We start from the raw sequence: 17838 nt of genomic DNA on the forward strand, positions 1-17838 counted from the left end.
TGGAGCACAACACCTCCTCCCTCATTAGCAAGGTGCTGAGTTGGAGACAGTCATGTCAGGGGTTGCAGTTCAATCCCAAAATGGTTTTGGTAAAGAGGGTTTCTAACGGTAGTAGCATGCTGCCCCCCCGCCCTCTTCTTCCTCTTATTTTTTTTTCTTCTTTAGCTAATAAAAGCTGTCAGCTTGGGCAGCGTAGCAGAGCTCTGGCCACTGTTCTTCTCATGCAAAACCAGCTCCTTTTAAAAAGAAAGAGGGAGAAAATGATCAAGGAATATATGATGATGCAATTAATGCATGCCTACAGAGGACAGGCATGTAATTAAATTCCTATGAATAATTATTTGCTAAATTATGATATGCATAATAGCTATTTTAAAGGGTTACTCTCTTGCATTGACATCACTTCTCTGTCATCTATTTGCAACCACCTGTGCCACATCACATATGCTTCTGGAGGGTTACCTAAACTTCAGAAACACCTCTGCAGTAGCTGGCGTGGAAGGCAGGGAAATGTTACTGTTATGTTTTCAAGAGGTTGCTCGAGAGCAAGCAGGCAAATACCTCCCTGTTCAGCTGTGAAGCCTTGCTTTTGCTGCAAAAATAAACTTTATCTGTCCGGAGCGCCACTCTCCCGTGGCTGACTCATTCACTGGTAGAATCCGTGAGTGGGCGGGGCTTAAACTTTCCCCAGCAAAGTAAGTTCTTGACGCCCAGTCTGCGCCTCCCCTCTCTGCGCGGAAACTTACTGCACAAGTAGGGCGTGGGTAAAGGTGGACCTCTCCCCTCCCCGCTTTGCCCAGGCAAGGTGTCCTGGCAACGCCTCGCCTCCTCCGAACCCTGCAGCTCCTCTCCACTGGAGGCGTGGTTACTCTCCCCCGCCGAGGAGGAGCTGCTTTCCACAACCTTTGGGGGCTCTCTGTAATCCATCCGGCTTTTCCTCTCTCCCTCCTGCACTGATGGCAGTTCCCTGACAGTTACAAATTCAGATACAAATTGATGAGATTTTTCCTATGTATTTTTATATGTAAAGAGCACAGTTTATAGCAAAATAGCACAGTCCAGAAAACTGCTAATTGCACATCTGTGGGTCTGGCGTGCGATGTGATTTCCCCTCTTTCATCAGCATGGTACTATGTGACTTTCTCCGGCTGCTTTTCCCTCTTGCATTGCCTCATGCATCTCTGTCTGTCTATTGTTGACACATTGCCAACAATTCATTGTACCTAGAACCTGCTCTAGTGAAGAACCTCCATCGCCGAACAAGCCACTGCCACCCTCAAGCTTCTCAGACGGAGGCAGTGAGGCAAAAGCCAGATATTCGTCTGGCCTGTATTTCACAGATCAACTTACTGTTTCTTGCGTGGAACCGTTACTCTGCTTGTTGCTAAGCAGTACAACTGAAATTGCCCTCCGGGATAGGATAACCTGTATCTTGAACATTCTGTGGAAAGGCAGGACTGTTCTTCCTAATTTTCCCATTCCCAGGTCAGCAGGATGGGTTGTTGGCTCCGCCTCTTTGGTTGAAGGCAGGGCTCCCACCGTGCATATTTTCATCAGTTCCTGAGTGTTTTCATCAGTTCCCTTTGAGCACCTTTTAAACCCTTGACAAAGGGTTTAACAGGGGTTAGTGTTGCTGTCACAAGCCTGGTCGGTGCCCGGAAATTCCTGTTGGTAGTGGGAGGCACAATAGATTACTCTGAATGACAGCTCATAGAAAGACCCAACAGCTGCTAGTCTCCTTAGCTTGAGAACGCCTTGTTTTTCTGGGGTAGAGGCAGTAGTCTCTGTCTTCAAATGTGACAGTGACGCATAGAGCAGGGGACTTAAGCCTGTTCCCCAGCTCAGAACATTTAGGTTCTAGGTTTAGCTGGTGTAGGTTGCCTCAATTGCCACAGGAGAGCTATGTGCTCAGGCTAGCGCAAGCATGCACTAACTCGTGATTTGGATCTAATAGGATCTGCGCTGTGTCTAGCATGATACTCAAAACAGCGCTCTCTCTTGTGCTGAGGCCCCTATTATAAGATTTGAATAGGGTGTGTACATTGTTAAAAAGAGATTTGCTCATCTCTGGATTGTCAGTCTTGATTTTAATTATACTATACTTCTAATTTTGAAGATAAGTTTCCAAAGCTACCACAACATTTAAGTAGTATTGCCAGAGTTGGGAATGAAAGGGACCTCACACCAGTACTGTCTCTCTTTAAATTATTATCTGCATATATGGGAATGATCAAACAGCTCACTTCAGAGTTGCCACCAACATGCTAAATAGAAACCACCACCCTCTTTATAATCAAATGCAGTTAATAAAATATAATCGGATACATTTATAACCAGCAAGTGAAACCTTAGTTCTTCTGCAGGGTTGTTTAGTGTTTCTTTCATGTTACAGAAATGGTATCTTTCCATATTTTGTGTGCAAACAACACATAGGTATTTTAGTTTTTTGTGTTCTTCCCATGGGAAAGTAGGCCATTTACGTCTTTTTTGCTCTATAAGACTCACCTTTTTCCTCCTAAAAAGTAAGGGGAAATGTGTGTGCGCGTCTTATGGAGCGAATGCAGGCTGCACAGCTATCCCAGAAGCCAGAACAGCAAGAGGGATTGCTGCTTTCACTGTGCAGCGATCCCTCTTGCTGTTCTGGCTTCTGAGATTCAGAATATTTTTTTCTTGTTTTCCTCCTCCAAAAACTAGGTGCGTCTTGTGGTCTGGTGCGTCTTATAGAGCGAAAAATACGGTATACATCCATGGTGTACGTTATAGATTTAGGTTCAATACAGCTTGCAAAAGCTTGCTTGCAGATAGGCATCTCAGGCACAACTATTCTGAATCATAGAATCATAAAATTGTAGAGTTGGAAGGGATCCCGAGTGTCATCTAGTCCAACCCCCTGCAATTCAGGAATCTCAACACGTGTTGGTGACATCTCTGTTTCAGAATACATTTCTCAGCAGGGGTGTGAGATCTCGAATTCTACACCACCTTCAGGCTTCACAACAAGATAAAAAGGAGCCAGGAACCAGAGTGATGTGTATATTTTCTTGATTGCTTATTTACTTGTGCCTTAAGAAAGTGTTATGAAAAAGCACCATTAAAAGCTGCCATAATACAATAACAAGGCACAGAAATGGACAGATGCTGCAACTGAAAGACAATTGATGGTTTTTGTCTTTTTTTACTTTGCCTTGCAAATATTTGGCTAAACCCTGAAGAAGAATTGTTAGGTATATGGTTTTACTGTTACATTGTTTTTTTGTTTTAGAAAGAGTACTCTGCTACGGCCTCTACAAGTATAACACTGGCTCCTTGTTAACCAATCTAATTTATTAATTGTGATGTTTAATGCTGTTCTTGGTTAGGGTGCTTTTGAAACATTTGTATTGAGTTTCATTATATTGATTTGTCTTGCAAGCTGGCTTGAATGCCCTTTGTAAACAGAAAGGCAGAATAGAAATATTTTTATAAATATATACATAAATCTGGAGCCTGCTTTGGATACTTGTATTCCCTCCTCGTCCCTCCACTCACTTTCCTTCTCTCTTCTTCTGTAACCACAATTAAGCAGTTTATTGGCAGATGGTTTCAGATACTCTTTAAAATGTTTTCTTACCAAAAATGTGGTTGAAAACCTCCAAGTATACTTTCCGTTGAAGAGCTTAGCACAGAAAGAAATGTATGCCATAGCCCTTCTAGGATAGTGCCACTTCCATAGTTACAAACAGTGTTCCCAAATTTTGGCCACAATTTTCTTTCTGTAAATAAAAGTGTCTGGGGCAAGATAGATCCCACAAAATCTATTGATTTTGGGAATTACGGTATTTTCTTGTCCCAATCAATTTTAACCTCTAAGGAGTCTCACATAGTTTATCATGCAAAAACTGATCAAGGGAACAGGTTATATATAGTTTTGTCTTCTCCTGACATAACTCACATAGTTTTGTTTGTGACAGTCTTGCGCTCCAAGGTACATTGGAATTTGGCTTGAGGTAACAAAATCCTCCACAAAATCATCTCTGTCAGTTTTTAAGTTTTTGTCAGTGAAGGTTAGGAAGCCATTACCTGCAGTAACATTGGTGCTGAAAGAGGATTTTTACCAGGAAGGAGCTTTCCATTCTTCAGGCTAGGATCCTGTTTGTTAGTAGCTTTTAGCAGGAAGTCATTGCATTATGTGATATCCACATTGCCATAATACAGTGAAGATTTTAAGAAGTACAGCGGTACCTTGGTTCTCGAACAGCTTAGTTGACAAACAAATTGGTTTCCGAATGCCAAAAACCCAGAAGTAAGTGTTCCGGTTTTCGAATGTCTTTCGGAAGCCGAACATCCGCTGCAGCTTCTGCTTGAGTGCAGCCAATTGGAAGCCATGCCTTGGTTTTTGAACGTTTCAGGAGTTGAACAGACTTCCAGAACAGATTAAATTCGAGAACCGAGGTATCACTTTATCTTTTCTGTGGCCTAATACTGAAATTTCAGAAAGTATTTTCATGCCACAGGAGACTGGGAGAGAGGGCTTGCATGAATCATTGACACTTGATCAGCTTATCAAAGTATACTAGAAATAGGTCAGATATTTTTCAATGTTAACAATATTAGTTTTATGCTGTACTGCCATCCACATGTGCCATAATCAATTTCCTTATGACAGTTACCTATGTAAATACTGAAAGTGTTAAATGTATAAATTTAAAAAGTACCCCTCTTGACAAAAAGCTGTATGACAAATTGCATGAGGACTGCTTTCTATCAATGTTTGATTTAAATATTAAACATTAAAATATTAATTGAGAGGAATTTTGGGCTCTTACAAAAAACCAATACCTCCAGCGCTGTAGCTATATAAAGACAGTGAAACCAAAACCTGAGGATAAATCATATTCTCAGATGTACAAAATTAAGTCCTGTTTTCTATCAAAATTAAACTGACAACAGTGTTTTTCTGCATCTGTTCTGCCCACATTAGAAGCCAACGTCATTCTCTGGATATGTCCCGAGGCTGAAGCTTCTTTATAATATATGAACATTTTGATTCCCCTCACCCTCAAATAATGGCAAGCTGGGTATGGTGTCCAGCTGTGCATCTGCTTATGTATTGTGTTTGCAGATTCCCTGTTCTTTTTAAAATACAGTATGTGGCAAACTGTTGTCATACAGATTCTATGATTAATGCTTATTTGTGAAGCCTTGTGTAAATACCTTAGAACTGAGTCAGACAATGCACAGTTATACAGAGTGTTTTGTGAATACTGAAAAGACACATTCCAAGAGACTTTTTCCCCTGCATACTGAGAACAGCTTCATATCTACCATGAACAAATAATTTCGCATTTTGCAAACTATATTGCCTTTGTTTTTAGAATTTGAGATTATTGTGAGTCCACTGAATGGGATGAACATTTGTAAGAGCCTGTGAAAAAGTGTTTTTTTTTTAAGTATTTATTAAAACTCTACCTTGCATAGGGCTTGCATTTTTATACTGTACTTTTACATTTCTTCCATGCTTTTTACCATAGCTAAAATGCTGAGGTTGGGATTTTTACATTATCAAATCTTGAAGTTTTAATGATTTGCTGAACCTTATTACCTTTTTCCCGTTTAAGGTGCAGCTGCTGTATGAACTAGCAGATATAATGAACAAAGTCTGGAATAAGATTCAGAAGAAGGGTATTTTGCACCACCCTCCAGCTTATACAGAATCCACTTCAGGACCTGCACCTCCAGGCTCCCCCGTAAAAAGTAGTGTTGGGACAGCTCCACCAGATACCAGCACATGTAGCCCATCTGCTGACATTGGGACAACTACAGAGGTAATTAAAAATTATATTGGCATGCTATGGTAATTGGCTAAGAGTCTGAGCAAGTGACCAAATAGGAATCAATAAGATAAAAGATGTAAATAAATGAACATGGATAAATATTCATTGAGGTTTAATGAATCATGCTCAACATCAAACCTTCACAAGACAGAAAGAAGTGATACAAATAAGAACATTATGAATGCGTTCATGGTTTATTGTCACGTAAATGAGCTGCAGTGAGCCTTAGGCTTGTCCTTCTCCACCCCCTCACTATCCAGGTGCAGCAGTGAGGAGGAGATTGGAAGCTGTTGCTTCTGCCTTTGATTAAGCACAGTTCTCCACTTGGAATCATGAGGTCACTGGATTGGTCACGAGGCAAGAGAAGAAGCTCTTTGGGAATGTGGGCAGCTCCCAATCAGCTTTTTGCTCCTGCCTGAATGAAGCAGCCACATCACTCTGGCTCCCACTGTCTTGTGGAGCATACTTTTAGTTTGCACTTTCTGGATAGAGTTGCAAATTATATTGACTATCATTCAGAAAGATGAAGAGCCATCTTGTGCTGCTGCAGATAGAATGCCATTCCCTGTCTCTTTTAGGTGGATCTATATATAACCATCTCACTCGTTTTCATATTAGCTCAATCAAGTCTGGTCTAACTATCCTACTTAAGCCAATGGCAAAACCTATATGTGATTTGTAAGCTTTGCCCACGGGGGAAACAAAGCAAAATTCTAAAGGAATGCCTGTCCGATAATGATTTTCCTTTTCCTTTTCCTTTTCCTTTTCCTTTTCCTTTTCCTTTTCCTTTTCCTTTTCCTTTTCCTTTTCCTTTTCCTTTTCCTTTTCCTTTTCCTTTTCCTTTTCTTCTCCTTCCTTCCTTCCATCCTTCCTTCCTTCCTTGAAACACTTTTGGCCCTGGTTGGGGGATCTGTGGCCCTCCTAGATGTTGTTGAACTCCAGTTCCCCTCATTTCTGACCCGCAGGATTGATGAGAGTTGGAGTTCAACAACATCTGGAGGGCCATAGGTTCAGCAAAACTGCTTTAGGCAATTTCTACTTTAAGCAAAAAAACCCACCCAACAACCTAGATTTTTATTGTATTTTGGTAGTTATCCATTATACTTCGTTACTCATAAATTACCTCATTTTAGCTTCAGCTAGCTTTCTTCTAACATCAGATCTGACTCAATAGGTTTCCATGAGCACCTAGCCAATTGCTCTGCAAATTGATAGTAAAAATATACTATGTTTTGTAATGATTTGTTTAAGTAGGCCATATTGGCAAGCTATGTTTCAGTCTCTCTCATGGCATTCTAATTCCAGGGTGCTTCAGCATGTAGTAGCTTTGTTTAAAAAGGGAGCAAGAAATAAACTTCCCCCTGCTTCCTTAGAGAAGCGTTTTCCTAGTTACATTAGAACAAATATATTAGTTGATAGCTGATGGGAAAACCAAGCACAGGATAAGGTCTTTCTTGACTCTGCCAAAAGTTCCTTTTGGATTATCTTTTGGTACGGACCAGGATTTACTTTCAAAGGATTCTCTTGGTGGAGAATAGTGCTAGGGACACCAGTAGATTCTGCCCCCTTGAAGAGGCTGTGATGGTGCTTGACTTGGACTGTACCACCTACCTTGTTTATAGCACCTGCATTGTTCTTAGGCTGGGGAGGCAGCAAGAGCAACAACAGCAGATGTTCAGAATTTGATTGCAGAAATTATTAAAGAAAAGGAGTCCAAGAGAAAATAGGTTAGATTTAGAGACCATAAATCTCTGAATCAGGAATCATCTGAGATCTGCATATAGCTTCTCAGATATTGTTAACTTCTTTTACTCTGTATTATGAACAATAATAGTATAGTAAACTCATTAAGTTTAAAAGAGTTTGTTTCATCAGGGTTTATAATATTTTAGCTATGTTTCAATTACTGGAACATGGTACGGTGTAACATTTCCTGGATATATTTAGATTATTGTTGGAAGGGGGACTGCTCTGAAATTTGTTACTGTTTTGTTTATACATCCAGTACAATTTATGTTTAAAGCCTTGAACGTTGTCAAATAAAAATACGCTTGCATCCTTTGTATGAATTTTTGACTTCAGACATTTCACAGTTAAAGCATACTACTTCTCTTTGGGACCAGAATGATTATTTTGAAATGTTTCACCCCTCAAAGTTCTTTCAAGTATACAAGTCTTTCCATAAATGAACTTGGGGGGGGGGTTGGGGTGGTATGACCCACTCCAACAATTGTTTGTATTAAATAGCATATGAAGTATTTATTTATACTATCCATAGATGATTTATACATTTAAGCTGTGAGTAATTCTTTTCATGCTGACAGGTTGATAGGGAGTGCTGCTCTCTTATGTGTGCAAAGCTATCAGGATTCCTGACTTTCAAACTGGGTGGTGGCTAAGATGGAAACATGAGTGAGAGGCTTAAGCACCAGAGCTTAGAAACAGTTAATCATTTTTACCACCCCTGTATTGGAGCGAAGGTAGTATAGAGTACAACAGGCCACTTGTTACTGTTTACTTAAGTACAAACAGTTGAGGAAGTGTTTAGTCCTTGGGGAAGCTGTATGATTGAACAGAAACACAGAAGTTATTTTGATAAGGCAGAGCAGTAATTTGCCCAAAACTCTGATCATCCCTGAGCTTTAATGCGGGCCAAGGATGAAGGTCCTATATGTTTGGTTCCTCCAGATGAATAAAGATAAATTCTCCTAGAAAAATAAACTCACTATTTTGGGTCAATTTGCAAGAACTGGCAAAAGAATTAAACTGTGTACTTTAGGGCTTGGCATGAGGAGGGGTGGGAAAATAGTTCAGCCTTCTAGATTCTGGCATTTTTATGGATTTGGATGCAAAGTGGAAAATTAAGGCATAGATTTACTTAAATATGCATGTGAGGGATTAGGAATTCGAAATAAAGTGGAATGAGAAATAAAAATGTTTCTTGTCATTATTCCTAACATTTTGATTGGAACCTAATATTTCAAAAATAAAAAATGAAATTTATTTTTTAAAATAGTATTAGAATTTATAGCAAGAAATTATTCCCCAGTCTGTCCAAAAGTGTCTAGACAGCTTTCAATTTCATGTTTGGAAGAGCTAGTTTGGCACCCATCATGGGACCCATTGTTATGAAGGCCTCCAAAAACACAAACTGCATGCAAAGCTGTTTGTGTGAAACATGATTTTAGACAGTTCTAATCAGGACATTAAAATCATTCTCTGTGCAGTTTGTCTTGTGTTGTCTTAATTGCACAACCAGTTTTCTATGCAGTTTACATTCTCAGCTAAAGTCACACCAGCAGTTGCTCATTTCTTCCCGCAACTTGGATTAAGCCATAAAATGGGAGATGTTTTGAGCAATCATCTTTGAGCATTTTTTCCTTTTCTTATATTTGACAAGGAATGAGAAAAACATTGAACAATTTACATTTCTGTATACTTCAGAAGCAAGGGCATGATGACCCATGCATCTGTGATAGATTTTCTGTAATGTTTGGTTCATACAATGAGATATTATGTGATATTTTCATGCCGTTATTACCTAAGAAGTGTTGTCGGCTCAGATAACATTTGTAGTGTACTTCTGAGAATTTGCTAGGTTTGCTATTGTATTCACTGGAACACAGATTTGAGTCCTTGAAAGTTAAACATGTGGTAGATAATTACATACTCATTCCTTCTGTGGAGAATCATTGAATATTTCTGAAATGCTTAATTTATGTTAGGCTCCATGGATTTAATTAATGCTACCACAGGTGAAGTTATGCCCTAATTAATAACCAGTTGATTATCTGTGGAGAATGATTGAATTTCTCATATATTCAGAATATATTCTGAAGCCTTTTCCCACACTCGGTTTTTTTTCTTCAAACATTGCAGAGATATCTGTAACTTCCAACTGCTAAACACAAAACAGATTTCTCTGGAAGGAAGTCCTACATCTCAGATTAAAGTCTGAAACAGCTGAATGCAAAAGGTTTTTAAAAATCCAATTTATAAATATCAAATATTGCCATGACCTTGTTATTTTCTTCTTTCTATAACTTTTTGTTTACTATTGTTAGGATAGATCTTTTGTCATGAAAATGAATCATTTTTGCAATTAGGTCAGTAAAAAAATCATATATATGTGATGAGGGTAGGAGCCTCCTCAGCTGCTGCCATATACATATATAGACTATAAACTATAGTTTGGCAGATCTAACTCTGAAAATGATCAACAAAGAAGTTCTGCAATGCTACTGCTTTCAAGCACATGGAAAACTATTCTTTTATTAAAATTAAACCACTTGGGAGCAGCAAACCTATCCAGAGAACATCAAAACTGACTTGAACTTCACTTTTGGACCAACAGAGAACACGTTTTCATGTTTTAAACAAGTAATACTTTGACTCCTAATAAGATACATTTGTTTACTTCTGTTATGGTAAATCCATACATTCCTCTTGCAGAAGGTTGATTCTGACTCTTCGTCGCTTTTAATTTTTAGTGTTCGTCCCAAGTTATTTGTCTGTTACATGCTTTTGTGCCTGACCAAGTCAAATGCATTGTAACTGGTTTTCAAAAGTTTATATGAAATTTAGATGAATTTTTTGAGGAAAAACTTGATGCAAGAAGGTGAAAATATAATGATGGATGTAGGTTGTTTAGCTACAAAAGAGTGGTGGGAAGGAGGGGGGGGCTTGTTAAGTAGGGACGTCCAACTCCCAAGAGACTGCGATCTACTCCCGGGGGGGGGGGAAGGGGAAGGGATTTCAGAGTTGTTGAGCTATTTTTAGAGGAGCAGGTCTAAGCTGTTGAGCTTTTTTTAGGGGGGAGCTTCCCAAAGTTGGGTACCTTTTTTTAAACAATAAGTGTGCAGAATTAAAATAAATTGCTCACCTACAATACAGCCGCTAACAGATGGATGCAGCGTTACAGCAGACAACAAAGGATTGCTCACTAAATGACCATTTGGACACCCCTGCACTATATCTTGAATTGGGCTCAGTAGCATGTAGGCAGCCAGTACCAACTCTTCAGAAGTAGTATTATATTGTTCTGGACAACTGAACCTGACAATATTCTAGCAGTTGCATTCAAGGGCATCAAGGGCAGCTCAGTTTAGAGTGCATTATAGTAATCTTGCCAGTAGGTCACCAATGCATGGGTTACTGTGGCCTGAATTTCTCCATCTAGGAATGGCACTAGCTGATGAACCAGAATAGGCACTCCATGACACTGACACTACTTCAAACTCCGTTGAAAAAATTGGATCAGGGGAGTACCCTGAAGTTAAGTACCTGTTGCCTCAAAAGGAATACAACCCCATCCAAAAGAGGCCATTTACTCAATTATTAGACCTGAGAACCATCAACTCACAACACCTTTGCCTTGTTGGGATTCAACTTCAGTGTCTTGTGTCTTCATCCAGCCCATTACCACCTTCAGGCATACTCAGCCAAAATCCCACTCTTTTCTGCCTCTGCATTGTAATTCTGTTGAATCTTCCATGGTCTTTTTTGTATCTAGGGAGCAGGAGAAAGAGATATAAACACAACAAAAAGATCATACAGAAAAGCATATTACAAATGTATTTTATATAGATTGGATCTGAATATGATACATTTATGTTAGGTTTCTACTAATGTTTTGGGGTTTGGGTTTTTTGGCAGGGTGAATCTCTACAAGGTGGCGATGATTCTCCGTTCTCAGATTCTGTTACCTTAGAACAAACAACAAGCAATATTGGCGTATCAAGTGGACGTGTTAGCTTATGGATGCAGTGGATGTTGCCAAAACTCACTGTCAAGTTATTTGCACCAGATCCAGAAAGTAAAGGAACAGGTATTGCCTACAGAATTTATAAAACAAAACTAGTAATTTGAAGTTACCTGGCAGTTTTGTTCCAACAAGTTTTCTAGTATTAACAGAGATGGCATTTGGGAGTCCTAAATCTATAGTCTTCAGACTTATTTATTTGAATATTTAAGTCAAACTCAACAGTGAAAGCTCAGGGTACGTTGCAGTTAAAATGACAAAACAAATATAGAATCCCATCCACCTAAATAATAAGATAAGCCCAGAAAGATTAAAATCTTAACTTGCTACTCTCCAACCCCAGTGCATCTGTGACTAACTTCTTTTTTCCAGCCAGTGCATCCAACCTTTGCAACAGATTACTATTTGGCAAATGCTGCTTTTTTATGGCTGCTTGGAGATTGCTTATATATTTGGGGTTGGATCCAGAATTGCCCTCCTACAAATGGAAGGGCTCCTTGTGTTCACAGAAAGATCTGAGATCAATCAGGGACTCCTATCAGAATAAGGACTTTTAAGATTCCACTTTTCCATTACAGCTCCCCTACCCCCAGTGTCACCTCCCATAATGTTCCACTGAATTCCATAACTACCTGGAGTAGTTTTTCAGAGGACAGAAGGCACTGCAGAGAGAAGGAGGCCTCAAAGTATGGTCTCAGTTGTTTCTTGACAAGCAGGGCTTGTATTTGATGCCCTTCAAACAAGGTACCAAATGCAAGCTCCCCTCGTGTCGGTCTCACTCAGGAACTCCAGAGTGCAGTCTATCCCTGGCAAAAGCTTATCAGCACTGGCTGCAACCCCTGCATGGATCAGCTGCACTTTGGAGTTCCCAGTTGAGAGCCCCCAAATACAACTGATCCTTCTAAATGCAGGGTGTGCAGTCAAGCGCCAAGCAGCCGGAATTAGCTGCAGAGCTATTCCTTTGCAATCCAACTTGCCACCTTTTATGGAATAACTGCAATAGCTGTATAGGAAGATTTCATTTTTGGGGTAGAGAACTTCGAATAAAATGTGGTCGATGCAAATATAAAATGACAACTTCTTAAGGGTTCAAACTCATGGCTTATTTTCATTGGATATTTATTTATACTGCAGAAATATGTGTTGTTGGTGAATTAGAAGACCTCAGTGCCTCAGTAGATGTACAAGATGTCTACACTAAAGTCAAATGTAAAATAGAAAGCTTCAATATTGATCACTACAGAAACAGGTAGCAACCACACCTTATGTGCATTATTATTATTATTATTATTATTATTATTATTATTATTTGTTAGTGCTCATGTAGAAACATTTTACTCTTCTTTTTTATTGGGGTGGCTAACCCATTTCAGGCATTGACTCATGATCAACATTTCAGGGGCTGCGGCTGAAGTGTGAAAGTGGGTGTGAGGATAACTGCAGCTCTGCGTTGAGCATTAGAGGTGTCAAGGGGTTCCTTCTACCACTTAGAAAGCTGAGAATGAGATTAACTCGTTCTTTTTGCCAGCAGCTCCTCCCTCTGCTGAACCTCCGTTTCATTTCCTGCATTGCCTGGAATAGTACCCACTTGCTCCTTTCCAGTGCATACTTCTCTTTTTTTAACCTCATTGTCACTATCCAACAGCACATTCCACTAGAGCAGCCAACATCCTCACCTGCCTTTTCTACCATACATCTCTGGGAGATGATTGCTGTAGTAGACCATACACGGCCACCTATCAGAGGTTAGCTGGGGTATATCTCACAGAGGCACCTCCCATGCTCATCTTAGAATACAGTGTTGGGAACTTACCAGGAACATTATTCCGAGCTGAGTCCCTTGGTGGTGTCCAGGGCCACACTCTGCTAGGTGGTTGCGACTAATCACATATAGATGCTACTCTTCTCTTAACTGGGTCTCCGCACTCCCTCCCCCTTCCTTACAGAGTCTGTGTTCTGGGGTGTTGTTTCTTTCATTCTCGTTCCCTTTATTGTACATTATGCTCAGCATTGGCATGAAACACAACCGAGGTTCAGCAGAGGCAGAGGCTGTCAGCAATGGTGATTTCCTGAAAAGTTAAGAGGAATTACAACTCACTTAGATGCAGTAAGCTTCCATCTTCCCATTCTCAAAGCTTCCAAAGGTCTTTCCCATCAGCTATTCTACACAATTTTAAATAAAATATTTTTATCACTCCATTACTCATCCAGCAAATAAAATAATAATTAATGGAAAATTTTTAGATGGGGAGGCATGGGGTGCCCCACAAAAAGCCTATTGGCATCATGGCATCATAGCATTGTGTGTGTGTGTGTGTGTAAATAGAAATCTCTAATATTTTTAATGTGCTTTTTGAAATTACACATTTTGGCAGTCCACAAAAACAGATTGGATTCTCAAATATGGCCAGTGGGCTGCTGATTAGTCACCTCTGTCTTTAGTGGTAGTAATAATAATACAAATAAAAAAGAGATGATTTGAAGTGATATTGCTTTGCCGCAATTTGCACATGGAAGAAAGCAGCATTAGTTGTAATAAGAAGAATATACTCAGTGTGACAAAGAACATGCCTCTGCTAATATCTGTAGGTTTGATACAAATATTTACCTTCATAGTCTCTGGAGAGCAATATGTAGTCTTATGGTACAAACTGAAGATTATTTAAGGTTACCTTTCTAATCATTTTATCATGGTGGTTAGCTTAAGACACGAAGCTGGATTTCATAACTATGAAACCAGAAGCTGATGTTTTGTATTTCACATTAATTATATTTCTGGAATTCTTGTGTTTATGACAGTACTTGTGTGAAATTTTGCAGCTATAACAAGCAGCCTGTGGAATTAGGAAATATCTGTGCACCGAAACCTTACAATGATCTAGTGAAAAAAGGCTTGCAATCTGACAGTATACAATTTTCTTAGTTTTTTCTTCTTATTCTTCCAATAGTGTAACTTTTTTTAAAAAAACAACCCACATGTATTAAAGTAATTAATTCAGCATGTTTTTCATATATCTATCCAAATTATTAAAATACTCTTTCTGTCTACAGATTTAGTGCAAATGCTGAGGGGTTTCAGTTGGCTAAATTACATATTAAAAATACTAGTATTCTTTTCTTGATGCTAATCTTCCAATGTAAAATGGCTTAACATGGGTGGGTTTGTACAGTTTGGTTTGCAAATCAGAATGACTACTATATATATTTTTTAAAGTATTCAGAATATAGTTTCATGTAGTTTAAATGTATAGATTCTGACCAGCTGCAGAGAACAGATAAGGTGAATGTTCTGTTTTCCAGACCAGGAGAAGGTTGGCAGTCTGGACTTTTTGAAGGCATATTCCTACAATGCAAAGAAAAACTTGTGGTGAGATTTTTGTAGCAGAATAAGATATTTAACCAAATAACTACCCTAAAATCTAAACTTTTTTTTCTCATGCAGAAGGGTGAAGGACTGCAAGAATTATGGTATAAACCACCAATAGCTTTTAAAAAGTCAATTTGTTCTTGTGGAAAAGGAGAAAATGCAATTTCCAACTTTTAAAAACCCCATTAGTTCTTGCACTCCATCTCTTCCCATTCTAATAAAGCTTCTGTTCCCTTTTTATAATTAATTGCAAATCAAATTACACTTAGTCATTACCTAGGGAGAGTCCTGCTCTACTTTAATTCCTGATAATTTTTTATTCTCCTGCCAAATAATTAGACTGTGGCAAGTTTCAAGTTTATGATTTCCTTCTTTTGATTGAATTGAATTGTGATTTTTGAGGTGAAGGACTTGCAAAGCCTGCAATGGATATTGGCCGAATTCAGCTTAGTTTTAAAATATATGATTTCCCCCCCTTATGGCTTTATATTTGTTTTTTGCTTTTTTGCCTGCATCACCTCAAGCTTTGGGGAAGACTCTTGGTCTCTGGGGAAATGTGGAGGTGTCTTCCTTTCCTGTACTGACAAGCTGAACAGACGTACATTGTTGGTTCGACCCGTCAGCAAGCAGGACCCTTTCAGTAACTTCTCTGGCTTCTTTCCCTCTGTAAGAAATCAATGCAATATGTATATTACAGAACTTCCATTAACAAACAGTGGTTTAGAATGATGAACAGCTACTCATGCAAAAGCTTATTTATCAAGCTGGTGTTTTTATTTTGTTCTAAAATAGCCTCTCTCCCCCAGTAATGTTCTGGCAACAAGTGTGGTCTGTCTACACAGTTGGGAAAAAGGATGGCTGCAGAGCAAAGGAAGACTATTCACTTGAGCATCTTTGTATGTTACAAATGTGACCCTAAAGGAGAGGTCACCTTGATGTTTTACGCTATCATGCATAGGTTCTGGATAACTCCTGAAATATTTGAGTCCATTGATTTTGGTGGCTCTGCTCTGAGCATGGCTTAAGCAAACATATTACTAAAATTCAAAGCTGCAGATAATTGGTTTTATTAGGCCCAGCTAAAATGCCACAAAGTAGTGATGAGGCTTTAAAGTTGTCCAGAACTCTTCTTCAGACACTGTGGATTAAGCAGCCAAAAAAAAGTGATGTGGGTGGAGAGAACTACTCTCAGCTTTAAAGATACATAGACTACCAAATTGTTGTGACTTTGGATACCAACAATTGGTCTGGGGGAAATGGGTTATTCTACTGTGGCCAGTGCTTTTTCCCTTAAAAAATAAAAATAAAATGCGTACTCTCATTTCGACTCAAGAAAATCACCATTTTATAGTTCAAATCTGGAAAAGTAAATACAGTAAATGGACAAAAGTACAAAGATTCACAAAATGTTTAGGGGTATGCGTACTCCTGTGTCCCCCCCAGAAACAAAACACTGACTGTGGCTTTAGGGGTTTTTCCCCTAACGGACCAGTTCATCTACGTACGCCACGTAGATTTTTACAAAGGGTCCAGATTTCAGACATCCACATATGCATTATTTATATTTGTATATTTAAGATGTGACTCTTAAGATGTTCCATTTATTGGGAGTAAATCTCATGTTACTTTTCAGTGAGAAATTTCAACTTGGTGTCAACCTGTGGTGTGTGATCACACCTTCCTCTCCTGTGGCAGAAAAAAAAAATTTGACTATTTGATTATGGCGTCTCCCTGACCACCTAACTGAAAATGTACTTATCATTCAACAGATCAAATAGCCAGGGAGACACTGCATTCAGATAAACACAGTACAGTCTGGTCCCCTTGTTACTTTTTCAAGGGCTCTTGGTGAGAAAGAGCCTGAGATTTTAACTAACTTGAGATCCCCCCCCCCCCATGGAGAGTAATGAATGAACAGACCCAGCATCAGTTAAGAAACCCAGCAAGGGAGGTTATTATTATTATTATTACTATTATTAGTTAGTGGAAGTTCTGTTCTCCATGATTATTTTCTGTCAAGAACATGTACATGCAAAATTACTGTTGCTACTTATCCAAGTTACTTCATTCTAACACAAATGAAGCTAATTTACTAATTCTTTATCATTTTTTAAAAAATAATTGCATAAATGTAACTAATCAAGTGTATCTGAATGACATTGTTTGAAAATGTATAAAGAGCCATTTGTGCTGTTAGCTAAATTGGGCTGAGATACATGTGTCTTAGTAGAACATTAAAAGAATATGTACAAATTCATTGAACGTACAGGAACATTATTGTATTTGCAAAGCTCCTGTTTAAACAAGGATTTCCCCATTGATTTCACACAAAGGGTTGCACATTCTCATTTCCATTGTATGAATGGAAATTCCACTGTTATTGAAATGAATGGGGTTCCTGCAGAAATTTGGATTAGACCTCATAGAGTCAATTCGTTGACTATTCTACTATTGGCTTTGGTGGGATTTTGGTTGTGTTGGGGTCCAGTGTGTAAGCACGGAAAGTCAAATTTCCCACCATTGCCATTTCCAGTAAGATTAGCACTACTCTGTTTTGCACCAAAATAGATGTATTTTTCACATTTGTCTTTTCAGACTAGTAGGAACATAATAGATAGATATTAGGTCAAATCTTCATTCAGAAGGTCTGGCTCAGACAAAATGCTATGACAGTGACTTGTAGTGAGTTCTGCCTCCTTCTTTGTGTGCAAAGGGGAAATCAAAGCTTCCATTCTTGGTTTTGAATACATCCATACTTCCAAGTCCAGTTTATTTTAACTGTGGCTTGTTGGCAAATCAAGATTAAACCATAGTTTTCAGAGTTTGGATGTAATAGAAAACAGCTGTATATTAAGAACTAAAAGGGGAAACTTTCATTCTGCTCTTGCACACAAATG

General features: G+C 38.8%; 1 protein-coding gene across 7 annotated transcripts in view; it reads left to right on the forward strand.

Annotated features, from left to right (window-relative positions):
- VPS13B (vacuolar protein sorting 13 homolog B) overlaps nt 1-17838 on the forward strand; it is a 358520-nt gene that overhangs the window by 170395 nt on the left and 170287 nt on the right. For 3 of the 7 annotated variants that reach the window (XM_083622693.1, XM_083622694.1, XM_083622695.1), the window contains exons 25-28: nt 5598-5804; nt 11469-11640; nt 12709-12823; nt 15466-15607. In XM_083622693.1, the coding sequence (XP_083478819.1) occupies nt 5598-5804; nt 11469-11640; nt 12709-12823; nt 15466-15607 (636 nt within the window). Of the gene's footprint in view, nt 1-5597; nt 5805-11468; nt 11641-12708; nt 13102-13611; nt 14045-14874; nt 15608-17838 lie in introns of those variants that run through there. The other 4 variants (XM_083622696.1, XM_083622697.1, XR_014550190.1 and 1 more) reach the window with 3 other exon arrangements.

Source organism: Podarcis filfolensis (genome assembly GCF_964270895.1).
Source record: "Podarcis filfolensis genome assembly, chromosome: 7".
NCBI lineage: Eukaryota > Metazoa > Chordata > Lepidosauria > Squamata > Lacertidae > Podarcis > Podarcis filfolensis.